Genomic DNA, 27,618 nt, shown 5'->3' on the forward strand with positions numbered 1-27,618 from the left:
TTTTTATTTATTAATGACAGAGATAGGAGAGAGAACCAGACATTACTGGTACATGTGTTGCTGAGGATTGAACTCAGGACCTCATGCTAGAGAGTCCAGTGCCTTAGCCACTGAGCCACCTCTAGGACCACCATTTATTAAATTCTTTAAACATCTGATTTAATTTTAGGCAGCCACAAAAAAACTGCACAGTTGATAAGATGAATCTTTTATTTTTTTAATTTATTTGCCATCAAAGTTATCAGTGGAACAAGTGCTTTCATGATGATGTCACTATTCCCAATACTGGCAGCCTTTACACATTTATTTATTTTTCTGACAAAGACAGAAATGGAGGAGGTGGGAGGGGAAAGACAACTGCAGTACCACTTGTGAAGCTTTCTGCTATGGATGGGAAGCAGGGTCTTGAACCTAGATCCATTGGCCTGGTAACGTGCACTCTACTGAGTATCCCACCATCCAGTACCATAAACTGAAAATATCTGTGATTCAATAGAAATAGATGGCAGGATTCCCTTATCTGACTGAAGTTAGCAACTTCTGAGAAAAACAAAAGGGAAAAAAAGAAAGAAAGAAAGAAAGAAAGAAAGAAAGGAAGGAAAGGTTGTTTGATGCGGGTTTATTGGGAGGAAGAAATCCAAGAATAAGTCAATAAAAATGTTCCAGAAGAAAATGGAAAGAATACTCGCATTGGCGTAGACAAACAGTATCAGATACACTTATAAATCTTGTTTTCCTAAAAATGCATTTGTCTTTCCTAAGCAAACCTAGTTGTTCTCATAGAATCTTCTCTTTTCTTCCTTTTTTTTTTTTTACTCAGTTAAGCACATATAATTTGTCTTAAAAAAAAAAACTATTCAGAAAGCTAACTACTGTTTTTGTTAATTCCCACATTGAACGAATAATAACCTTTTCTAGTTAATATTATTTACCAGTCTAATTATTAGGTCCATAAATGAAGATAAGGCCTGACTCATCAAGTTTTAAACTGGAATTTCTAGTTAATATGAGAAAAGGAAACCCAGTTATTGAAAAATGTTAAATGCCCTCAGATGTTTATATGTATTTACTCTCACTTATTTATTTATTGAGTTAGTATGTTGAGAAAGTGGTATAGTTGTGTAGTACCTGATATATAATTATGAGTCAATTATTCCCCTTGGGAAACTAGAACAAAGAAACAATCAAGAAGCTGCTTATATTTCAAGGTTGACCAAAATTACAGTGAGAGGAACCAATTAATCACCATGGTGATTTAGAATAGAGCATTTTGGGAAAGCAGCAATAAAATAATCTATCAGTGACTTAACAACTAAGTTAGATGAAAATTCAGGGAGTTTCACCCCAAATCTACTGATCTAAAATGTCATGAGGGGGGCAGATGGTGGTGCACCTGGTTGAGTGCACATGCTACAGTGCTCAAGGACCCAGGTTCGATCCCCTGGTCCCCTCCTGCAGGGGGAATGCTTTGCAAGTGGTGAAGCAGTGCTGCTTATATCTCTCTGTATCCCTCCCTCTCTATCTCTCCCTTACCTCTTGATTCCCAGCTGTCTCTATCCAATAAATAAATAAAGATAATAAAAATATTTTAAAAAATGAAATGCCATGAGGGTGAGTCTTGGCCATTCACTTATAAAGAAAACTCCAGGGGGATTGCTAGGGATTCTAAAATTTGAGAACCATTATATAAAGTGATTGTGGTGAGCCAGGTGGTGGCACACCTGGTTAAATGCACACATTATAGTGTACAGAGACCCAGGTTCAAGCCCCAGCTCCCCACCTGCATGGGAGAAGCTTCACAAGTGGTGAAGCAGGGCTGCAGGTGTCTCTCTGTCTCTCTATCCCTCCTGTCTTAATTTCTCTAGGTCTCTATCCAGTAGTAATAAAAATATTTTAAAAATAAAGTGACTGTGTGTGCTCGTATTTGGAGTAAGAGAGAGGTTATTAAGTAGATGAAAGTGACAGGTAAAAAGAGAGCAGAAAGACAACTTAGTGAGAAACAAATGCCTAAAATAAGGCCAGATAGATTGTTTACTAAGTAGGGCAAGTGATTTGTCACATGCTCAGCCCAGGTTTATACCCTCACATCACATGACAGAAGGTGTCATAGCACTGGAGAAAGTGCCAGTACTGTAGTGTCTCTTCCTGTCAGAATGAAAAAGGACTCTGAGAGTAGAGAAATCACATGTGCATGAGGTCTTGTCTCCACAAAAGAAAGAACAAATAAATGAACAAAAGCAAGTGTCTAGATTAAAGGCAGGAACTCACAAGAGTTTATACTGCGAGGTTTTATCTAGCCAATTAAATTTGGGGTTTCTTTAGTAGAAAATAGGCAGTTATTGTAGTCTTTTCTTCTGATTATTTTAATTATTGTGTGGTTTAGAAGCACAAACATTTCTCATTTTCACCCCTATTAGCGATCAGTGATTTTCTATGGAGTATGGATTAGGGCAGGGATATAGAGTCTGGCTATGAAATAGTTTTACTGAAGCATTCGCTCTATCCTACTCTTTGTTTCTTGTTTATTAACATTTTGTCCTGCTTTGTATCTTACTGCATTTAGTCACCAAGTTGCAATTACTACTATAACTCCATCCTGACCTCCCTGGGCAGATGACCTCATCAACAGGCCACAGAAACTCACCCCTCCAGAACCCTACTCTACTAGGGACAGGCTAGGGGTATGAATCAAATGGCCAACGTCCATGTCCAGTGGAGAAGCAATTACAGAAGCAAGAACACCTTCCTTTTGCACCCATAAAAGAATTTTGGTCCATACTTCCAGATGGGGGAAATGTTAGGGGAAGATGACCAGAGTGCTCTGAACTCTAATTCCACTGGGACTTGAAGCATTTATCACTAGGAATCTTTGTTTTTAATCATCACTAAAACAGAAGAGAATCTGGAAAAACCAGAGAAAGTCAGGCACTGTTTCACTTCTTCTTCTTCTAGCGTTTGCCCTTCTTCCATAGCCAGTCAACAGCATCAGGTTGAGCCTGATGTAAAGTTTCGAGACCTCCTTTGAATCTGGAGAGGTGGCAGTCGTTGACTATGTGGGTCATAGTCTGTCTGTAGCCGCAGGGGCAGTTTGGGTAGTCTCTGGCTCCCCGGCGATGGAACATAGCGGCGCACCGGCCATGGCCTGTTCGATAGTGATTGAGGAGGGCCCAATCATAACGTGCTAGGTCAAAGCCGGGTTGACGCTTGCAGGGGTCTGTGATGAGGTGTTTGTTCTTTACCTCAGCTGACTTATTTGAAAGAGAAGAGAAAAAAGAAAGGATACTTGAAGAAGTAATAGGTGTAGGTGTTTCTTGGAAAGAAAGTCAAGGCAGGGCCATAGAAGAGAATAAAAATGGGATATATATATATATATATATATATATATATATATATATATATAATTTTTTTCAAGCCAGTTCTATGACGTGGGGAGCACTATTGTAGTTTCCATTGGAGGGGAGTGGGGTCACAGAACTCTGGAGATATGAATGGTGTGGAATTATACCCCTATTATCTTATAATTGTGTACACTATTACTAAATCACTAATAAAAACATGAGGGCGAGAGAGAGAGAGAGAGCTATCAGAGTGCTCTGGTACATGCTGTGCCAAGGACAGAACTGGGAACTTTAGGCATGTAGGTTTAATGCTTTGATTATCAGTTAAGCTTTTTCCCAGGTTGCAAGAGAAATTCTGGTAGCCACATTGGAGAGCTTTTAACCTAGATGAGCACAATTATTTATGAAGTGTCCTAAGGAAAAGAGATCTCTGTCACGCAGTCAGCAAAAAAGGCAGAGAGAAAGTTACTTTTCCTCCTCTAAAGTATTGGGATGAGACCTACCGGGGCGCTCAATTCACAACAGACTTCCTCACAGAGTTCTGGGAAAACTGATAGAGGCTGGCAAAGAGTAAGAAGTCTTTTCAAAGTCAGTTTCTCACATTTCTATCTCTACTTTTGGTGTCTGGTAAAGAGAGGAAGCAAAATTTCTGTTTGTTTCTTCCTTTCCAAATTTATATTAGTAGAATAAAATTTGTAAGAAGTAGTGCATTGAATCCTATACTGGGACATTGCTTTTGGGTACCTATTGGTTTTTATCCTTTCTCTCCCAAGGATAACTACTATCTTCTTTGTCTCATTTTGTGCACTGAGGTCTTGACATGATCAGATTTAGGAGGTCCCTAAAATATCACTCAACAAGGATGCACGTTGCTTTGGATTATTTTCAATAACTGGAGACAGGGTGGGGAGGCAGGTGCTAATAGAACTATTGAAAAATAGATAATTTGGGTTTACTTATTGCTTCTTTTTATATCTTGCAGACATCAGACTTAGTCAATTAGACACAACAATTTCTAGCATTTGACTCTAGAGTTTAGAGTCTATTTAATTTTCCCTAGTAAAATTCTTTAATCTCAGGGTGTCCCTCAAGTGTCCTCTGGAATCTCAGACAAGAGGCTGGAAGCCATCTTGCATCCATGACTCCTGTTAGCATTTTATCAGGTGAGCTATTAGGTAATTCTTTGAGTCACTTGGCAAACCACAGCATCCCCTACTGGTAGGACTTAATATTATCTCTCTCCTCCCTCTCCCTCTCCCTCTTTCTTTCCCCCTCTCTCTGTTATTATTTTTCTCTTTACTTGAGATTTAACACTGATTTACAGGGGGCTGGATGGTGACACCTGGTTGAGCACACACGTTACAATGCACAAGGATCCAGGTTGAAGTTCCTGCCCTGGTTCCCACCTGCAGAGAGAAAGCTTTGTGAGTGGTGAAGCTGGGCTTCAGGTGTCTCTCTTTCTCTCCTTATCTCCTTCTATACTCTCAATTTCTGGTTGTCTCTATCCAATAAAGATAATTAAAATTTTTTAAAATTTAATATTTATTTATAAAATTATGAGATAACAGGGATATAATTCCATACCTTTCCCATCACCAGCATTTGGTGTTCCCATTCCCTCTATTGGAAACTGCAGTATTTCTCCCAGATATAGGTTAAATATTACTTCTATAACTATATTTGTACCATTTGCTTTTTTCTATTCCCTAGCTTTCTCTTCATTTCTATGTCACACCTCCATCTATTGCTACTTCTGAATGTCTCAAGATATATATTCTATCACAAGAAACTCCTCATTTGGAGATTATTTTGAAAATATTTATTTTTATTTTTTTAAAAAAATATTTATTTATTTATTTATTCCCTTTTGTTGCCCTTGTTGTTTTATTGTTGTAGTTATTATTGTTGTTGTCGTCATTGTTGGATAGGACAGAGAGAAATGGAGAGAGGAGGGGAAGACAGAGAGGAGGAGAGAAAGACAGACACCTGCAGACCTGCTTCACCACCTGTGAAGCGACTCCCCTGCAGGTGGGGAGCCGGGGTTGGAACCGGGATCCTTATGCTGGTCCTTGTGCTTTGCGCCACCTGCACTTAACCTGCTGCACTACAGCCGGACTCCCTATTTTGAAAATATTTAACAGAGTCTGAGTAGTTATTTCTAGTTCAGTGCATATTAAGAAGTCTGAGAGATCTCAAAATCTTATAGGTTTTTTTATTTAAAAAATTGTTGTTAGTAATTTAATATTTACAAGATAATAGTGGTATAATTCCATACCATTCCCTCCACCAGAGTTCTGTTGCACTTTGAAAACTGAAATAGTATACTATTGAAAACTATTATAGTATACAATATTTTACTATAGTAAGCAATAGTATACTATTGAAAACTGCAATAATATAAAAACATTAAAAAAAAACTGCAGTAGTTCTCCCAAGGTCATAAATATGAGTTGGTTTTATATATACATATTGCTGGGAAATTGTGCAGATGCAATCACATCTGCCATGTTGTCCCCTCAGGCTATTGCTAGTTCCCAGGAGAGTTAGGACACTCTAGGAGCACCTGTTCCGCCATGTTGTACCCTCAGGGCATTGTCAATTCCCTGGGACAGTTGAAGTGCTTTGGTTACTCCTCCCCCTTCCCATTCCCGTGAAAGTTATTATCCTACCCTGGAGTGCTATGGTTACTCCTCCCCCTTCTTTATCACGAGAGCTATTCCCATAAAAGCTCTTCTTCTCCCACCCCTTGCTCTCTTGCCCGCTTTTCACCTCGGTGACAGAAGGGTGCGGAGCATAGCAGGAGGTGGCCATTTTGGCTAGCTCCAGGTGGCCCCAAATGCTGTGTTCCCACCCCAACCCTGAGGTCCCTGCACGAATAAAGGATTGTGTTCCCTTTCTGCTCCAAACCTCCTTTTTCTGTGTCCTGCCGCCGCCACCGCAACGAGCGACAACAAGTAACTCTATCTATATGTCTATTTTTGCCCATTTTCCCTACAGTTCTACCTTCATTTCTTTTTTAAGTCACAGCTACACCTGTTACTTCTTTCAAGTGTTCTTCCTTTATTCCTCTTCTCTCTCAGATAAGAGAAATAGTAACTGGCTTTCTCCAGCTTCACCACCCTGCAGGTGGGGAGCTGGGGCTTAAACTGAGCTATTATATGTGCTTAACCCAGTGTGCCACCACCTTGTCTCCTCTCTGTTTCTCTCTGTCCTGTCAAACAAAATAGAAGGGAAAAAATGGCCACTGGGAGCAGAAAATTAATGTTGCTGGCACAAGTGGTGAAGCAGGTCTGCCGGTATCTATTTTTCTCTCTCATTATCTTCCCCTCTCCTCTCTATTTTTCTCTGTCCTATGCAAAAAATTGATAAAATGGCCATAGTAGAAGTGGATTCATAGTGTAAACACTGAGCCCCAGCAATAATCTTGGAGGGAAAAAAATGAGAGGGGGTTGGGGGGAGATAGAGAGGCAGAGTGTATGCTTCTAAATTCATAAGGAACTTTGGTTCCTTATGACCGTGATCATAGAGCTTGGGAGATACACTGAGATTTCACCTGGGACTTTCTGGACTCCCTCTCCCATGTTTCCCACAGAGAAGGACTACTCTAACTTGAAGAGCATTCTCCAGTACCCTGGCAGTCCCCAAGAATGGAGACACGTGGTTAATTCTACCCTCCTGATTTGATGCTTTCTTCGATGGGAAGACATTTTAAAAAATGGGTGCCTGCAGCAATCCAGCAGGAACTGTCAGAAGCACCCTAAATGGAATTTTGAGGAGCTTTTTGGACTAGGATGCCCTCCGGGGACTCATGATGCTACATGGTGAGATATGGATAATCTGGTTCAAGGTGAAAGAAGCAAAAATTGCCTACTACTTTTCACTTGATTCACCCCTCGTTCTCTCTGAATATCTTAAGTTTGTTGTCTGCTTTCAGTTGCATTTCTTAAGAGAGTGATTTGAATGACTGAATTTTTGTATGACATTGACTTAAAAAAAAATGCTGGATGCAGCCATGATTTCTAGAGACATCCAGAAACAATCCAAAAAATTGTTTTTTCCTCTTTTGATTTTGTTTACATCTTGGTATAAATCTGAAACATTTAATCCTGAAAACTCTATGAGTTATAGGTGGGGTAGATAGTGCAATGATTATGCTAATGATTGTCATGCCTGAGGCTTCTAACCATGGTTCTTCTATTGAGCTTATACTGTTTAAACAACCTTGAAATCATACTAGAAAGGACTTCCAAAATTATAAAGGTACTTAAAACAATTATAATCAAGTTATTAATTATAGTAAACTTCTAATCTGCTACAAGTTTTGCTTCACAAGTAAGTGAATTACAGCTGTCAAGTCTTCACATGAAAAAGCATCTGCTCAAATGGAATCCCTGGAAATCCATTTGAACCCCTGTCCTCTGACATTGCCCACAAGATGGCATGACTACAACACCCCCCCCGAAACCAATGATGTGACCTGGCACGACCTGAAGAAACAGATTCACAGACTCCAAAGCTCACTCTCTACAGAAAAGTGGAATTCCGGTGGCGGACCTTCCCCCTCGTGACAGACGTGCAGCATTTCATCTGTGGTCATCTGCTTTGGACTGAAACTTTTTTTTTAATATTTATTTTATTTATTTATTCCCTTTTGTTGCCCTTGTTGTTTTATTGTTGTAGTTATTATTGTTGTTGTCGTTGTTGGATAGGACAGAGAGAAATGGAGAGAGGAGGGGAAGACAGAGAGGAGGAGAGAAAGATAGACACCTGCAGACCTGCTTCCTCCTGCGACTTCCCTGCAGGTGGGGAGCCAGGGTTCAAACCAGGATCCTTATGCTGGTCCTTGTGCTTTGTGCCACCTGCGCTTAACCCGCTGCGCTACAGCCTGACTCCCAGGACTGACACTTCTATTGGACTTAATGGTACACCTCTTGGACACTTTATACAACTTTACAGCAGCTTCCCTTTATGCTGCTGGGTTTTTCAAAGACTGACCGCATCAGTCCGTGGACTTTACAGCCAGAGCCTTGGGACTCTATAGGCAACATCCCCTCCCCTGCAGGCCCTACCCTCAGAGGTAGGAAACCCCGCCTTCTTACTAGGTCATGCCCACAGAGGCAGGAAACACCCTTTGAGGCATGAAACACCCCCAGAGGCAAGAGATGCCCACAGAGGCAGGAAACGCCCTTTGAGGCAATAGATGCCCCCAGAGGCAAGAAATGCCCTTTTGCCTGATAGGCACTGCCCTTTGAGGCAGGAAACACCCCCCTTCAGGCCTCCCCTTGGCATCACACTGGTTCTTGCTGCTCTCCTATTTGTTCCTCCATGTCTTGTGCCAATTTTTTTGAAAATGCCTATATGATATAGGTTTCTGTTCACCCCACACTCCTGATACTATGTCCATTAGTTAAAAAGAAAGGGGGAAATGTTGGTATGTTCTAAATTCTGCTTCTAAGACCCCTTCTGTTGCATTGCTTGACATTGTAGTCTATTTACATAATCATTGTTTTCATTGGTTTAATCCCCATTGGTTTGCATGCTATTTCCCTTCTCCCCACCCCCTATTCTATGTACTTCCTCTTCCTGACACTTCAGCCTCAGGAGATATAAAAGACAGGGCTTTCGAATGAAGAGAGATTTAGAAGAGATTAGATTGTTGAACTGCATCCCCACTCATCAATAAAGATTGAACTGCGTTCCCAGCTCAGCCATGAGTCCCTGGTAGTCTGTCTCCCGCCCGTGAAACTAATGGCGCAAATGGCGCCCTGAACAGGGACTGGCAATAGATAAAGATAAACACCAGCAGATCTGATTTACCACTCATGAAGCATCCTGCAGCAGGTGGGGAGTGCTGGCATGGAGATGTGTGTGCTTAACTGGGTACAACACTGCCCAACCCGTCATTATTATTTTTTTTAATTAGTGATTATAGAGGATTACAAGATGCTAGTATTGCAGGATGTAGTTCCACACCACACTCACTAAAAAAGTTCTGTTTCCACACTCCAACTTCCCTAAGATCACCATCATAGTTTTTTTTTTTAAGTCTTAGAAACAACTTGCTTGCTTTTGATCTTTGTTGTTTTTTGCAAGTTCATGTGTAGCAGTTTTCTAGATTCCATATATGAGTGAAACCATCCAGTAGTTGTCTTTCATCTCTTTACCTACACCACTAAGCATAATCCATTTGTCCCAGAGGACATAATATTGTCTTTTTGATTGCTGAGTAATATACCTTGGGACATATATCCCATAATTTTTTTAGCCAGTCCTCTGTCAATGGGCATTATATCCCTTTGGATAAGTGTTTGTGTGTCCTCTGGGTAAATATATTAATGGTAATGCAGTGTCATACAATAATTTCATTTTTATTTAAGTATTCACCTTACTGGTGTAAACTGGCACAAATTTGCATTCTCACCAGCAGTGTAGAAGAGTCCCTTTTACTCCACACCTTGCCAACACCTGTGGTTTCCTGTTTTGTTGATGTAGGCCATTTTCACAGGCAGGAGATGGAATCTCAGTGTAGATTTGATTTGCATTTCTCTAATGATAAGCAAAGTGGAACATTTCTTCATACCTCTGTGGGCCATGTGTATCTGTTCATTAGAGAATTGCCTGTTCAGTTCTTTGGCCTACTTTTCATTGGGTTACTATTTTTTCTTTTTGTTAAGTTGTACCAGTTCTTTATAGATGTCTGATATCAACAGCTTGTCTGTTGTGTGACATGAAAATAGTTTCTCTCAGTTACTGAGTTGCCTGATTATCTTTGTGTAGTTCACTTTTGATATATGAAATCATTTTAGATATAGTTATACTTATTGACTACTGTTTTCATTTCACGTGTCAATGAACTTGAGTCTCCAAATATGTCTTTGATATTAAGATTTTGCAATGTTTCACCAATATTTTCTTCTATATATTTTAGAGTTTTTGGTCTAATACCTAATATCTTTGATCCATTTTTATCTGATTTTGGTACATGGTGTTAGATAATGATCTAGTTTTATTTTTCTACATATGGCTATCCAATTATTTCAGCACCATTTTTTGGATAGGCCCTCTTTTGCCCACTGAATAGTTTTGGCCCCTTTGCCATGTATTAAAGGTGATTATATATGTATGATCTCACTTCTGGGATTTCAATTCTGTTTTATTGAGCCTGGTGTCCATTTTTTATTCTAGCACCATGCTGTTATAATTACTATTGCTTTGCAATGTAAATTGTATTTCAGGAGTATGATGCCTCCATTTTTATTCTTTTTTATGAAAAGTGCTTTAGTTATTCATGTTGTTTTGTGGTTCCACACACAATTTTGGACAAGTTGTTTAATTTCCTTGAAAAATTCCATTCAGATATTTATGGGGATTGCACTGAAACTGTAGAATTTTTTTGGAGAAATGGCCAGTTTAATAACAATGTTTCTTTAAAACATTATTTGTAAAAAGATTTAGTTATGCATTTTTATCTTATGAAAAAGAAAGAACCAACCATCAAACTATTCCTAGAGACAGTGACTATGTGTGGAAGTATATGAACCTCAAAAAACCTCATGGAAGTCTTGAACTATATCTAGTAAGCCAGCTCCCTGCCCACTGCCACTTTACTTACTTATATTGGTCAATGTACTCAACTTTTCTTAAGTTTACTCACAAGTTAAGGATAGTTTATATGGTCATTGTATAAAGCAAAAGTGAACTTCTCATAGCCTTAAGATCAGTTAATTTGATGTATAGTATATTTCTTCCACACATAGTCACTATCCCTAAGAATAGTTTGATGGTTGAAGGGATAATTCCTCAAGTTAATAAGTAATAATATCTCTGTTCCATTCTGATTATCTCAACACAATTTTTTTGGGTTCACTTAATCAATTCTACAAATTAAGTCCTCAGATGTACTACATCCCATTTTTAGGAGGTCTACCTCACTGTTGTCCACCTCAGTAACTGCAAAGAACTACTTTTGCAGGGAAAGCATTAAAACTGAATACACAGAATTCTCCACAGCATGGCTGAGGAAAATGTAGTTTTTTAAATAGCATCTTTGAGAATATCATATCTTCCATAAAATTACATCCTGAGATATATAGAAGATGCTAGGACTAAATCCTATTCCACTACACAGACAATCCTTTGAAATTGTATCTCTATTTATCCAGACCCATTCCAGAAACAATAAGCAAAAGGTTCTGGGGGAAGAAGAGGGATGGAGGGAGGGGCAGATGAGAACTTTGGGGGCATGGTATATAATGAAATTGTATTCATGTGCCATGACTGCACTATAAAGCATTATTCCCTCAATTTAAAAGGTCCCAAAGAAATCTGAAGAAATTATTTCAGTTAGTAAAAGGTGATGGTAAACCTGATTCTAGACAGAATGTTTCCTACTGTTCCCTAAACCATTAACACAATTCTCTATGGGATTCATCATCAAGTATTCATGTGTCCTGTCAGTTCATATCTGATTTCACAATGTCTAAGGTAAGTGGAACATGGTGAAGGAGAACTCATGATTAAATTTTTGAAATTACAAAATTCTGCTCGAAATTACGAAATTCTTACACTGTACTGAGGAAAAAAACTGATCTATTGTGAATTTGCCTTAGTCCTTCCCCAGTTTAACCAGACATGCTTCTATGGAAAAAGCTTGAGAACATAAGAACACAAGTACTTAGATATATTTTATTCAACAATCAGGCCATCCAGACATCTTGGTGACCTTATTGGATTTCAGAACCTTGATTCTCAGCAAGGTCCAGATTTCTGAATGAGGACAGGACTCTGGCGCTTCCTGTAGAAGAAATTGGAAAACAAACAAATAAAAAGAAAAGCAGCTGAGACTTTGTTGACAAAAAGTGACTGTGGGAGAAATATAATGAAAAAATATGAGCCTTATTTATAATTGAAAGGTTTAATATTTATTCCCATTTCTTTTATTTATTTTCATTCATGTATTACTTCCTCAATATTGATTGAGAATTATTATACAGACAGGTAGATATTATATACAGCAGAAAAAATAATGTATAGATCTAATGGGAACATCATCATAAGTCTCTGAAATTAATCTCGAATCTACTTTTAATTCTTTCTCTCTTGATTTTAGCCACTATGTTTCCATCTTAGAAACCATTCCAGGACTTTCTATTTGGCTGGTATGTCTCATTTATTAACCTCAAAATTCTAGGAGGTTCATTATCTGTGAAAACCTGAAAAATAAAATCATACCTCTGTCCTATATGATACCTGTCAGCTCTCACTATTTCCATGTCAGATAAAAACCCTCTCTGCTCTCCCTCACATCTGCATCTCCCAAATCAGTTTTCTCTTCTTTCAGTTAAATATTACTAAGGTTTCTAATGGCTTCTTATGAGTTCCAGATTTCTCATTTTTCTAACCACTCCTTCCCTCAATATAATGGCTTGAACAAATTCCTTTATTTCTCTATTAGTTGAGAACATCTGACTACCATCTATCTTCATAAATGCATTTATCTGAACCTAACTGATTCTTCATTTTAAGAGCTGTTAATGTTTTATTGTTATACAACCATGTATCATCCATAGTTTTTTTTTGAGTTAGCACACACAAATAAAAAACAGTCAAGCAGACTTGATTTATTTTTTATAGCTTTGCTGTCTAATATAGCCAACACTGTGCATATATAGCTTTTTATATTCAAATCAGTCAAAGTTAAGTAATATAAAAAAAATTAAGGGATCAGAGAGATATCACAGTGGTTTAGGCCTTAGGTTTGGTAATCCAGGTTTAATCCCTAGAATTCCTATCAGTTATAACCGAGTAGTGCTCTAATAAAAGAAGATAATTTTTTTTTATTTAGTTAGTTGTATAGAGACAGACAGAAGTTGAGAGGGAAAGGGGTGATAGGGAGACAGGCAGAGAGACACCTGCAGCCCTGCTTCACCATTTGTGAAGCTTTCCCCTGCAGGTGGGGGCTGGGGACTTGAACCCAGGTCCTTGTGCATTGTAACGCATGCGCTCGACCAGGTGCGCCACCACCTGGCCCCGAAAATAATTTTTATTAGCTGTATTAATTGCATTTTAAGTGACAGAAGCTAGTGACTGTGATATTGGATAGCATAGATATAGAGAATTTCCATCATGTAGAAGAGAATTTGCCTATATAGATTCTTAAGACACACAAAAATAAAAAGTCCTTTTAAGAATATTTATTTTATTTACTACACATAAGAGAAGTTCACATGAGGCAGAGGTGAAGGGGGGAGAAGCCAGAGCACTACTCTAGCACATGCTGTGTTGAGGACTGAATGAAGAACTTCAAACATGAAAGTCCTATGCTCTACCAGTTGGGTTACTTCTCCAGCCATGAAAAAGTCCCTAGTGAATATATCTCCCAAGCATATAATGATTAAGGGGGAGCAAACCCTTGTTTGTTTGCCCATATCAAGACTCAACAGCTAGGATCAGAATCTGGTTTATTATGAAGTGTACTCTTTACTGTTTATATTTTTGTGTGTATTACTTTTAGAAATTTATTTTATTTTGTTTATTATCGGACAGAGACAGGGAGAAAGTGAGAGGGGTAAGGGAGTTAGAGAACAAGAGAGACAGAGAGACACCTTCAGCCCTGCTTTATAACTCGTGAAGCTTTTCCCCTGCAGTTGGGACTAGGGATTGAACCTGGGTCCTTGTGTATTATAATGTGAGAGCCTAGTCAGGTGCGCCACTGCCTGGCTGGCCCCTTTTATTAAGTGTTTTTAAGAGGCAGTAGAAAGGCAATAAGGTGTATGTGGGGGGACACACACACACACACACACACACACACACACACACACATACACACTAATCAGCTCAGACAATAAAGAACAATGTTTGTTTACAAAAGTTGCTAAAAATTGACCTAGGAAAATGTTTACTTGGTTGAATATTTTCCTTATTTGTTCATTGTTTTCCCTTTGTTTAATTTAAAAAGGAATGATTATATAAATGACTGCAGTTAAATCACATAAAGCTTTGGAATGTTCACCATGATAATGTTAAAACAGTAAACAAATATAAAAGCATTTCAAGTTTTGCTTAATAATTATTAGTTTTAAACTGTCCATACATATTATAATTTCTCAGAACCTCATAGAGTAGATGAAAATAATTTATAAAAAGGGAAATATGTTATATTTGAAAGAACCACATTTTCAAGTTACACTTAATTTGAAATTGAGGCAAGAACAAGAAGGAAATAGTAGATTTCAAAGGTTAAGGGAATAAGACATCCCAGTTCTATGTTCATATCTTCCAAATGTTTCACTCTAATAGACCTTTGGGCTTTTCATATGGAAATTTACAACATGCCAAGGTTATTCTATTGCTTTCTCCTGTTCTTGAATGGAAATATGTTTGACTTTAATGTCAACAACATAGGTCATGAGAAAGTTAACAAGTGGTTTTAAGTTCCATTTACAAGTCCTTAATGTGGAAATAAATTCACCACAAAACAGAATACCTAATTCTTGGTTCTAAAATTTCAAGATAAAAAGCCTCTCTTCCTGGGTACTAATTTTTTCTCGATATTTGCTAAACTTAGAGTTTTCTGAAATGATTTAAATATAAGAAGAGGGCTTGTATTGATGAATGAGGGATAAGGGAATTTATGCAGTTACTTGAGCCTAAAACAAAGTCTTTAATCCCAAATCAATTTCAGATTAAAAGTGCTTTCTGCTTCACTTATGGAATGTCCTTTGATCATTTCACACTTTTATTAACCTTGAATGCATTCACAGTGCTTCCAAAACTCAGATTCAATTTAATGACATCCTATTCATGGATCTTTTCAAGAGAGAAGAAATCTACAACTGGGGGTGGGGGTGGGTAGTACTTTGAGGTCCTCGTGTATAGTGAAATTATTCTTGGAACCAGGCGTTGGCACACTTGATTAAGGGCACACAGTGTACAAGCATCCAGGCTGAAGTCCCTGATCCCTACTTGCAGGGGGAAAGCTTCACAAATGGTGAAGCAGGGTTGCAGGTGTCTGTCTCGCTCCCCCTCTATCTTCCCTACCCCTCTAATTTCTGTCTCTAGCCAATAATAAATAAATATAAAAATATTAAAAATAAATTATATTCATGTGTCAATTATTATACTGTAAACATCAACTCCCCCTAAATAAAAAATAAATAAATCTACATCTCTTCTTCATTCTATAGCAATTTGCTCATACATATCTGATACCAAGTCCTCAAAAGTCATCAAAAGCTATTTTATTTGTGTTCATACCTATTTTCTTAGTCACTGCATGAGGAATTAAGAAACTAACACAATTCTTGGCACATATTAAATGTTCAGTATCTAAATAAGATAGAAATTCTATATACTTAACAGTATTTATATACTTTCCCCATACTTGGGAGCTACTCTCTTTTCCCTGACCCAGCTTTCTCTTCCTATTTCCAACTCTGACAACATCTCCCTAGACAACACCTTAACCCACGTGCATGTTCATGGGCCCTTTGGAATGTACCTGAAATAGACTTCCTAGCTTTTTCAAAAATGGAGACCTCAAAATCTCATCTGCTGTATTGTAACCTCTAAGTTCCTGATCATTAAACAACTTGTTCTGCTTTATACCTTGATGCTGTTCAGCGACTGAATTGCAGATGCTACTATGACACCATCCTGACTTCCCTGGGCAGAGAACCTCACCAATGTGTCCTAGAACCCCACCTTTTCAGAGCCCTACCTCACTAGGGAAAGATAGAAACAGATTAGGATTGTGGATTAACTTGGCAGTGCCCATCTCCAGTAGAGAAGCAATTATAGAAGCCAGGCCTTCCATCTTATGCACCTCATAATGATCCTGGGTCCATGCTCCAAGAGGGATAAAGAATAGGAAATAGGAGGAGGTGAGATACAGACACCTGGTGGTGGGGATTGTATCCCTCTTATCCTACAGTCTTGTCAATCATTATTAAATCAATTAAAAAAAAGAAATTATGTATAAATCTATTTTTCTGAATGTCTGAATCTAAGTATCACCACCAGTAGTTTTAGAAAATTAACATCAAGGCTGATTCAAATACATATGAGTAACAGTGTTATAAAAATGCATTTCTGATGCCTTAAACTATATAATTCATATTTGCATATCTAAATACTTTAAAACACACAGTTACTTCTATTAACAAGAATTATTTTTAAATTTAAAGTTATTTTAATGTATGAGATTTTCACTTTTTTTTTTAAGCAGAGAACTCTGATCATTGGTGATGCTGGGAATTGAATCTGGGATCTCCCCAATGCAAGTGCTGCATACTACCATCTACCCAGTCCTGTGCATGTTCTTTAAAAATTCAGATGACCTCCTGCTTTGCTAAGTTTCTATTGTTCAAATTACTTCTAGCTAATTGACAGAATGATTAAAACACTTTCCCTCCTTTATTGATGTTGAAAAAAGTTATTTAAATTTGATTATTGAAACCAACTCTCAATTTCTCATGTGTTTAATGGCATTTCTATTATTGACCCCACAGATTCTTAATTATTAAATGTCTTGCACAATGCATGACACAATATATATTTCCTATCATAACACAAAATCTCTCTCTAAATAATTAGTAGATATATAAATCAACAGAAAAAAATCAAGAGTTTGTTTTGGAAAAAGCTATGTATCTGATTCTCTTATGATAGTACTCATGCTACTGGCATATTGATTCTAGAGTTTTAGCACTATATGGGTATCTGAAAATTAAAAAAAAACAAATTTAAGTATATACTTTAAAGGAAATTCAAGTTTGTACTTACCTATTTTCTTGACATAGCATGCATTCATTAGAGTAAGTAATTCCATCAGTTCCACAAACAGGGTTATAGATCTTGGTACATCCACTGATTTCATTATTACATTTAGCCTAAAAATGGAATTAAATAGAACTATATTTCATTCCTTGAGTTTATAGAAAAATTTCTAAAATGCTTTCAACTCACTGGAATAGCTCTGTTTAAAGACGGGACAATAATAAAATTGGCAGTGTTTCTAGAGAAAGAATCCAAGATTTGGAGTTAGGAAAGCGAGCTTTAAGTAACATCTCTGGTACTTATCAGTTGCGTGACACTAATGAAACTCTTGGAATCCCTGAGTCTCAGTAATTTCATCTACAAAATGGGAATGTCATAATTTTTTCTAGTTACTTCATAGAGATTTGTCATGTTTAAGTAATGTGACATCATATTCAAGTACAATTACTGCCGGTGCTAACAACTCTGCTAGCCACACCTTGAGGTATGTTTTTACTTGCACACTGTAGCGCTGCTACACTAGTCTTTTAACCACCTAGAAAACAGGTGTATTTCACCTTTATAATCTTTGTAGTCTGCTTTGTCTGTGTTGGTAAGATCTAGCTGAATGGCTGTTATCTAGAAATATTTTTTCAGAGATCATTAACTACTTATAAACTTTCTATTCTACTCTTCTGATGGAAACAAGGAAGCAAAAGGAGATTAAGTCAATTTGGTTTAGCACATCCTAGGCAGGATTCAATTGCAGCTAATCATGTTCTTTTTTTTAGTATATGTATATATTTATATTTATTTATTTATTCGCTTTTGCTGCCCTTGTTGTTTTACTGTTCTTGTAGTTATTATTGTTGTTGTTACTGATGTCATTGTTGTTGGACAGGACAGAAAGAAACGGAGAGAGGAGGGGAAGACAGAGAGGGGGAGAGAAAGACCCTGCAGACCTACTTCACCGCCTGTGAAGCGAATCCCCTGCAGGTGGGGAGCTAGGGGCTCAAACCGGGATCCTTATGCCGGTCTTTGCACTTCGTGGCTAATCATGTTCTTAAACTAGCACTTCACCACTCAGTCTATTATTTCTATCAGTCACACTCTGCTAATATTCATTTATGCTTCATGGCTCAGAATAAATTTTCTTAGGGTCACTTTTCTGATCTAGGCTAGGTTCCTAATGGTACAAGAAATTTTTTCTTTCAAGCTCAGCATAAACATAGTTAATTTAACTATATACTTTTGGCCTATCATATACCTTCCTGCAAGATAGAAAACTAATGAAAAGTGGGGCACTTCCTTGATATCCAACTTCATTAAAAATCCTTTTAAAACACAGAAATAAAATTTAAAAGTTAGAATATTTTTATAGAGGAAGAACCTAGATTATTATTATTTTCTTTTGGTTATTATAAGTTAGATTCCACCCTGGTGACTAGGAGAACACCATGCAAACCTGCTCAAACTAAGGGTAAGGCAGAAGGTGTACTTGAAGTAAAGCTGAGGATTCTACCCTAAATATAAGTCCTACTAGGTAGTCTGTGTGTATGTGTGTTTGTCTGTCATATTATATATTTATTCTTTCTCACTCTACTTAAATATATTTATTTATTTGCCTCCAGAGTTATTGCTAGGGCTTGATGCTGGCACCACTATGAATCCAAGGCTCCTACAGCCATTTTTTTTCTTTTTTTTTTCTTCTTCTTCTTCTATTTTATTCATTAGGGCAGAGAGAAATCGAGAGGATAGAGGATATAGAGAGGGAAAGAGAAAGATAGACACCTGCAGGCCTACTTCAATGCTCATGAAACATCCCTGCTGTAGGTGGAAAACAGGGGCTCAAACACAGGACCTTGTGCGGATCTTTTCAATAGTACTATGTGCACTTAACCAGGTACACAGCCTGACCCCCTGCTTAAATATCTCTACAGCATGTACGACATAGAAATTACATGCACTACATGAAAATTTTCTGTGTAGCAATGGGCTTTTCCTTCAACATAAGCTCCTTTGTGAGGACTACTATTATTATCCACAGAAGGTTAAATTTAAAGATGACAGATTTCACTTTGCCTGCAACAAATAATCCCAGCCTGAGAAATAAGAAATTATAAAATTGTTTTTACCTCTCTTTTCAGGGAGTCAGCTCCAGAATTACCTATAAAATATAAATCAGACATGGTAAGTGGGATACTGAATGAAAGAATCCAGATCTATTATTCAGGATTTTCTAAATCCATTTGAGAGTAAATTTTCATATTTTCTCAAGAATACCTCATTTGTCTTCATTAATTTCTGCACTTATTCAAGAAAATAAAACAATTTCCTTGTGAGTGAAGTATGCCGACTTTATATTTCAGAAGAGTTGATCCATTTTCTTAACAATAAAACATTTCAGCCTACTGCTTAAATGTATAAGACAATGAATACATTTATTCTGAATGCTCACTGACATATTTAGGATCAGTTTCTAGATCTTTGATATTATAGTGAGTAATGGAAGAAGTAAAAATATATTTATTTATATGAAGATACACAGAATTTGTATTACTAACTGGGAAATAGTTACCACTAACCTATCTAGTTCTTTTGATACAAAAAAAAATGACTTTCACAATTTCATTAAAGTCTATAAGTTATAAGTAATGCTACAAAATGGAGTTCTTTTGACAATTCAACATCAGTTCTCATAGAACTCTTTCTAACTGTTGCATCATACCAATGACCATAAGTCCAATTCATATTTCTTGAATTTATAAATACTTAAGATTGCTATACTTCAGTTCTCAGAAACTAGCTTACAGTATGCAGGAGGTGGAGACTGTAACTCAATGAAGGGAAAAGAAATAATCTGATGGCAGCTAAAAAAAGACATTTGTACATTGTAATTTTGATATTAACAACCTGTGAGGTGCTTTGGTTAGAAGGGAGTTGCCCCTAGCTAAATGGTGTTAAAAGCAGTGAGTTCCTATGGGGGCCCACAAAGGGGTCTATTTTGTTGTTCCTGATAGAGAATACTGGTAACAATGGAGAGAGGGATCTATTTGAGGTCTAGGCTCATTGTGTCTGTTTGGGAATCTCAGGACTCCCATGGATCAACAATGGTAAAGAATGTTCCATCCTCTGAAGGGAGGCTGGATACATAATTCTATTTCCACCTGAGGAAGATGGGTCCTGAATTTGGGACAGCTTGGAATGTTCCTACTCATGACCACAGAACGTGAGCTCAGATCTACAGGGATGCAGATGCTACATAGGCTCCTAAGCTGAATATGGGCCTCAGATCAGATCACATCGAAGGAATTTTCAGTCAACAATATTTATACACCTTTCTCATATTTGGGAGCTACTCTCTTCCTTGATCCAATTTTCTAGCCCTTTTTCCAGCCATGACATCATCTCCCCAGACAATAACTTGGATCCATCTGCTTATCAGATGTCAGCCTCAGAAAAAAGCTAGTATAGTTATGGGCCCTTTGGAATATAACTAAAATAGACCTACAAGCTATCTACAAAATGGAGACCCCCAAATCTTCATCTGCAATATTTCAGCCTTTAGGTTCATGATTAGCCAACAATTTGTTTGGCTTTATATGCTAACTCTTCTTTCAGCCACCAGGTTCCACAGGAGGAGCCACTAGCCCAGCCAGACCTTGTAGCCACCAGGTTCCAGATGCTATCATGATGCCAATTGGACTTCCCTGGGCAGACGACCCTACCAATGTGTCCTGGAGCCCCGCTTTCCCAGAGCCCCACCCCACTAGGGAAAGAGAGAGACAGCCTGTGAGTATGGATTGACCTGCCAACTCCCATGTTCAGCGGGGAAACAATTACAGAAGCCAGACTTTCCACCTTCTGCACTCCATAATGACCCTGCGCCCATAATCCCAGAGGGTTAAAGGACAGGAAGCTACCAGGGGAGGGTATGGGATACAGTTCTGGTGGTGGGAACTGTGTAGAGTTGTACTCATCCTATGGTTTTGTCAGTGTTTCCTTTTTATAAATAATTTTTTTATAAAAAAGTAGTGAGTTATCTGTGAACTAGGTTGTGAAGATTCCCTAGAACAGTCAGACACTGAGGTGTCTGCAGTCCACCTGCATTTGGGAATCTAGTTGTGAGTAGGTGGTATGCTACATCAAGCATCTTTCTGTATTGATATACATGAGGGGAAAGAGACCAGCAATCCCATAAATATTTAACAATCATAATATTTTGCTTCTTTGCAAAGTGCTAATTTGGCTTTTAGTAGGTCTTTCTGCTAGATCTAAGGTGGAGTTGAAAATGTTAAATCTTTTGATGTTGAAAAGACCGATTCTGTGGTCTCAAAATTTTCAAGAAAACATTCTACTTGACTATTTAAAATGTATATACCCCCAGATTATATCTTGATATAATTGACAATTTCAAATCAGTGCAGCTCTATCTTTTCTACCAAGTAACTGAAAGTTACTGTTATACATTTCATGAAATACCAATAGGAACTTAAAATCTGCAAACTGGGAAGGGATAGATAGCATAATTGTTATGTAAAGAGACACTCATGCCTGAGGCTCTCAAGTCCCAGGCTCAATGCACTGCTGCACCACCATAAAGGAGAGCTAAAGTCTAGTAAAATAATAATAATAATAAATTAAATTAAAAAAGAAAAAAGAATATTTTTTGAAAACTGACCATAACACTCATAGAGTTCAAAGTATGTAAGGTTGAAAATTTCCTTCTTTCTTCTATCTTGTTCCTGATATAGAATTAGCTTCATTATAGTAGAGGAAAACCATTTTGTCACTGGGCAATTCTCATTAGTAGGATTACTTTTTTGTCCTATAGCAAAGTCCTTATTTCCATAGCTGATTTGACTTCATCTTAGTGGAATTACAAGACCTATCCAAGGCTAGGCTCTAAATCTAGAATAGCATATGTTCAGTAAAGCAAAAGGACCAAAAGGTCTGACTCAAATCAGAAAAATGTGTAGATACCTACCAGATAAACTCAACAAAACCAAGGCGGTGAGCAGGAAGATGCTTGTTACCTTCATGGCTGAAGTTCTATGTCCAGAGTTCATTCGAAAACTGCACTGAATTTACCACTTCTCTTCAGAATGTTGGGATTGGAAGGATTATATAAGCAAGATAACATCCTAGGCTCCACCTGCTGCCCTGTGTTACAGATCTCCTTGGTTATTGATTGACTCAGTATGGCAGTTCAGCTCCCATATTTGGTGGGAAAAGTCACTTGTGTAAGAGGTGAATCGAGTGCCATAGCCTGAAAGACACAAGGCCAAAGTTCCGTCAGGAAGTTCTGTTGGTTAATAGGTTTGTTCTAGTCCCAGAAGCCTCTTCCTTTTTATAAACCTCACTGTTTTTAATCTCTTAGATGAACACATGAATGCAAAGATTCTTTTATTCTCTAGTTCTAGATGACCAGGTGTAAATATATATATATATTAAAAAAAAATGTTTCTCCACTTCTTCCTTTCTTTCATTTTTCCTCTTTTATTCATCATGTTTTTTTTCTATCATACATCCAGAAAGCCTTAAGTATTTGACAGAAGGGTAAATGAGAGATGGGAGGGATCATTTTCCAAAGAAGTAGTGGTTTATGGGGTGTGTGTGTGTACTCTCTGGGTTTACAATGTTCATTAGAGCCACTTACTGACTGTATATTCTTGGACAGTCAGTTCCACCAGTTTATTCATCTGTTCATAATCCAGAACTTATCCAGGGAAGATTGGATGCTGAGTGCCCAATCAGTTCCCACAAGCACAGCTCACTCTTGTGCATCAGCCCTCAGAAGCTCTACCCTTGTTGATGCTACTTTTGAAATTGTTTTTTTCTCCTCTTTTTTTTTTTCTTTTCCTTTCTTCCCTTCCTTCCCAGAACACAGTGCTGGCTTATGATGAGTGTCTGTCCCTGGGATTGAACCTGGGACCTTGGAGCCTCAAGCCCAGTGCCCTGTTGAGGAGATCTGAATAAAGATTATAATCAGAGCCCAGAAGACCGTGTTGTCCTTACTGGGACTAAGGATCTGTCTGGCAATGATGGGAGACATCCAAGTTAGGTCATCCCTCATATCCCTGTCATTTCCAAAATTAATTTAAAAAAAATAATTATTTCCCTTTTGTTACCCTTGTTGTTTTATTGTTGTAGTTATTGATGTCGTCATTGTTGTATAGGACCAAGAGAAATGGAGAGAGGAGGGGAAGACAGAGAGGGGGAGAGAAAGACAGATACCTGCAGACCTGCTTCACCACCTGTGAAGCGACTCCCTTGCAGGTGGGGAGCCGGGGGCTAGAACCTGGATCCTTATGCCGGTCCTTGCGCTTTGTGCCACTTGCTTTTAACCCGCTGTGCTACCGCCCGACTCCCCCCAGAATTAATTTTTTGCATTCTGTGAGACATACTTCCAGGCTTCCCTTACCGCTGACTTCAAAGGAATTAGCAACTCTGTTTTGGGGCTGCAAGGATCCTGGCAGCAGGACCCCCCCAAGAGGTTCAGTCTTTGTCTAACAACCTCAGCTGCTCCCCCCAATCCCTGAATTCCCATGGAGGCGGCTGGCCAGAAGCGCAGGAGCACCTGCCTGCCGCCATCCAGCGCCCCTGTTGTGTGGAAGGTCCTCACTCCATTCTCGGAGCCCATTATCTTAGCTGGACCAGGAATTCCTGAGGGTTGGACGGGAGGTCTTTCCCCCTAGTGGCCGCCTTACAGCCAGGCCCGGAGGAGTGCACGCAGGCCCTCTGTTAGACTCAGCTGTCTGAGGTGTCTCTATCAGAAGTGTCTCCCCAAACTCCCTGAGAGGGAGAAGACACAGAGGACCAACCATGTCGGATTTGCAGTGGACTGACCACCTCACCTACCTGTGTCTCTCGCCTGAGGCTTTGAGGCTCCAGGCCAATTCTGAGAGACGGAGAGAAAGAGAGAAAAACACTGCTGTCTCTTAGTGAGGCACGCGACAAAGCTTGGCAACCTCCTCTGTGAGTGAGCTTGCAGACTGACCCTCTGAGTAAATCTCGCGAGTCTTTCCCCTGGAATTGCTCCCCCTAGCGGGGTTGGGGAGCAGGGGTGGTGGTGGTGAGGGGGTGATGGGGGGGGTGGGGAGGAGGGCGTGTCATGTGACTCACTCGCGCATGCGCAGTTCTCTCGCGCTGGCCTAGGTCTTCAGGCTCTGCTGGCTGGATCCCTGCAGCCACCAGAGATGGTGGGAAGTTTGCTCTGGTGTTTATGGTTAGCTTGCAAGTTGTCACTGAAGAAATCTGAATGGTGATTGGGATCAGACTCAGTATGGCTCCACTGGCTTCCTGGGATTAGCAGCCTGTCTTCAAGAAAAGTTGAACAAGAGATGTGAGTGGAGAGCAACACTTGGGAATCTCCAAGGCTCGCTGGCTAGTTATAGAAGGAGTTGATAAAGAGGGCAGCGAGGTTATGATGATGGTGGTGGAGAAGATGTCAGGAGACAAGGAGACTGCAGTCAGGAATCCAAGAACAGAAATGATCAGGGTGATCAAGAAAAAAGCATTTAAATCATTTAAATGCCATGCTTTCTGGGGGGGGAAAAAAAAAAAAGACAGAACAAAACATCACTTGGTTTGAATGATGAACCTGAATTACTGACCTAAACAGGAAGAAAGCTAGAGGCAATATTGAAGAAGGAAGCTAGAATGATGGCTGGAAACAGGATGGAGACTATAGGAAGTAGTCATATATATATATATATATATATATATATATATATATATATATATATATATAATGTGTTGTTTGATGGTCTTGTAAGCACTCTGGGAAGAATGCATTTGACTGGGCCCTTCAAGATTATTTTAGCTCCTATAGGGGCTGAGTAGTGGAATACTGGGTAAAGCTCACAGTGTACCATGCAGCTAGGACAGGAGTTCACCCCCCCAGCTCTCACCTGAGGGGAAAGCTTCATGAATGTTGAAACAGTGCTGCAGATGTCTCTTTCATTCTTTCTATCTTGCCCTTCCCTCTCAATTCCTTTATGCCTCTATTAAAAAATAATTTAAAAAAGGAGGGAGGGAGATAGTTACCAGAAACAGAAGATTTGTCAGCAGGCACCAAGTCCCAGCATTAACTTTGGTGTGGGAATAATAATAATAACAGCCAAATTAATACTCAGATTTAGGCTGATCTGATGCCAAAGCCTATAATCAACACACCAGCAATTTTTAAACATTTTGTGGACTTTAAATGAAAAATGAATTGATGTTATGATCATATGTACGTACGTACATACATTTGTGTAAGTAAAATTGTTGAGAGACAAAATGTACCCGTAATATTTGTAATATTTTTTCATGATTTTACACTGTTTTTATCTCATAGCTAACCAATCCATATATGAAGTTTAAAAATCATTTCACTACATTGATATTGCCTGTATACCATTCAATCTTCTATTTAAAAAAAAAACACTGTAAAACTAGGATCTAATCATATTTAGAAACAAATCTAAAATTGGAATATGCCTTTTTGAAGGCAGAAAACTGAACAGGACTTGGTGAGACAGGTGTGACTCCGATCTGCTATTTTAAAAGTGATGTGACTAGGTAATGCATTTCTCCAGCTAAAAAATAAAATGTATTCATTTAGTAAATTAGTTCTATTTGAAAGTATTGTATTCCATTTGCCTTGGAGTAATCATTGCTGGCTGGCCATAATATCACAATTTCTCTTACGGACTGGAATAATGGATAATGCATTTAGACTTCTTTTGATCAATGGCTTGACAGAATAAATATTGTTTTCCCTAGGGAATATGATGGGAATTGGCTGAAACAACTCTTCTACTATGTTGGACTATTAGTCTTACTGACTAACAGTGTTTGCATGACCTAGGCTTGTGTAAATCTCTCCCCTTTTTTACCTCTTAGGTACATATCTGTGCACATATATCATCTGAAATCAAGCAAATACTTATTCCTGTTTCAAGGACTAATTATTCACCTGAATAAAGAATGATGACAAACCTGAGAGAGTTGTTCTAATGGGTGCAGATAAATCATTGCTGGAATGGGGATGTTGGCTAAACACCTGTTGATTTTCACATCCTGTACCCAGGGGTTGACTAGTAAGAAAAATGACAGAAACTAGAGATAATAGAACCATGTATCTTTTTAATATTTAAAAATTATATTTAGTTTTTTATTTGATAAAGACAGCCATAAATCAAGAGAAAAAGGAATACAGAAAAGAGAGAGACAGAGAGACACCTGTAGCTTTGTTTCACTACTCATGACGCTTTCCTCCTAGAGGTGGGGACTAGGGAGTTGAACCCTGGTCCTTGTTCATTATAATGTGTGTTAAGCCAGGTGTGCCACCAGAATCTCTGCCCCAGAATCAAATATCTTTAGTGTGACATCTTATGATTTAACTGCCTTAGCTGTATCTTACCTTCTTAATCTTATTTTTCATTATTCTAAGAATGTCATTTTCTTAAATGCTCCTTTATTTTCTTATTGTTTACTGTCTAAATGGTATACAAAGTTTTCAATTTTTTTATTGCATCTATCCTCTAAAATTTGACTAAATTGTCTGTGATGCTTGATCAGATTAATAAAGATTTTCCCTGTCCCTTTTATCTCTCATAGCATTTACAAAGATAACAATACTTGTATTGATTACATCATCATCACTATAATTATAACCACTAACTCCTGATTTTTTTTTTTTGTCATCACCAGGGCTTCATTTTTCCTTGGTAGCTTTTTAGATAGAGAAAGAGAGAAAGATGGAAGAGGGGATGGAGGAGAGAGAAAGAGAGAGAGAGAGAGGGAGAGAGAGAGGGAGAGAGAGAGAGACACCAGAGACTAGAACTACAGCACCAAAACTTACTTCAGGGCATTAAGGTCTGGGCTTGAACCTGGGTAGAGCACATAGCAAAGATGACCCTGACTCTCGAATTTTTCAGAAGTGTTGGCAGCTGGGTGGTGGTGTACTTGGTTAAGCACACATATCACCATGCTGAAGGATCCAGGTTCCAGCCCCTACTGCCAACTGCAGAGAGGACACTTCATGAGTAGTAAAGCAGGTGTGTAGGTATCTGTCTTTCTCACCCCCATCTATCCCTCCCTTTCCCTCTCAATTTATCTCGGTCCTGTCAAATAAAATAAAAGTAGAAAGGAAAAAGAAAAAAAGGGAAAAAATGACCACCAGGAGTAGTGGATTCGAAGAGTTGGGGCTGAGCCCCAGCCATAACCCTGATGGTAATAAAGAAAAAAAATTGTGACATTTCTTTTCCATCAGTTTTATTTCCTGCAGTATTAACACCTCCCCAGCCCCTTTAGCAGTAAGGAAATGGAAACGAGATTTTAGTTATTTTATTTGGTCACAAGATCAAATGTACTTATGAAATATACTTATATAATGCTGGAGAGATAATTCACGGGATAGGCCATGTACTTTGCCATGTTGTTAAAGCCAAAGCCCAAACTCAAGCTCCAGAAACACGTGGGCGGTGCTAAGGCAGCAGAGGAAGCCCTGGTGCTATAGAATCACTTCCTTTCT

The 27,618-nt window shown here is 38.4% G+C and overlaps 1 protein-coding gene across 1 annotated transcript; it reads right to left on the reverse strand.

Annotated features, from left to right (window-relative positions):
* Positions 1 to 12,009: 12,009 nt before the first annotated feature.
* SPINK1 (serine peptidase inhibitor Kazal type 1) lies at positions 12,010 to 22,299 on the reverse strand. The gene is made up of 4 exons (XM_007516369.3): positions 22,081 to 22,299; positions 19,229 to 19,260; positions 17,121 to 17,227; positions 12,010 to 12,132 (listed from the first exon to the last, which is right to left on the reverse strand). Exons 1-4 carry the CDS (start codon positions 22,160 to 22,162, stop codon positions 12,087 to 12,089), a joined length of 267 nt encoding a protein of 88 aa, XP_007516431.2. The 5' UTR covers positions 22,163 to 22,299; the 3' UTR covers positions 12,010 to 12,086.
* Positions 22,300 to 27,618: the final 5,319 nt, after the last annotated feature.

Source organism: Erinaceus europaeus, chromosome 2, assembly GCF_950295315.1.
Source record: "Erinaceus europaeus chromosome 2, mEriEur2.1, whole genome shotgun sequence".
NCBI lineage: Eukaryota > Metazoa > Chordata > Mammalia > Eulipotyphla > Erinaceidae > Erinaceus > Erinaceus europaeus.

Coding starts and splice junctions, on each gene's coding strand:
- SPINK1 (XM_007516369.3), bottom strand. CDS start 22,162: ATGAACTCTGGACATAGAACTTCAGCCATGAAGGTAACAAGCATCTTC. Junction 19,261..22,080: donor GGTTTTGTTGAGTTTATCTG/GTAGGTATCTAC, acceptor TATATTTTATAG/GTAATTCTGGAGCTGACTCC. Junction 12,133..17,120: donor ATGCTATGTCAAGAAAATAG/GTAAGTACAAAC, acceptor TTTCTTCTACAG/GAAGCGCCAGAGTCCTGTCC.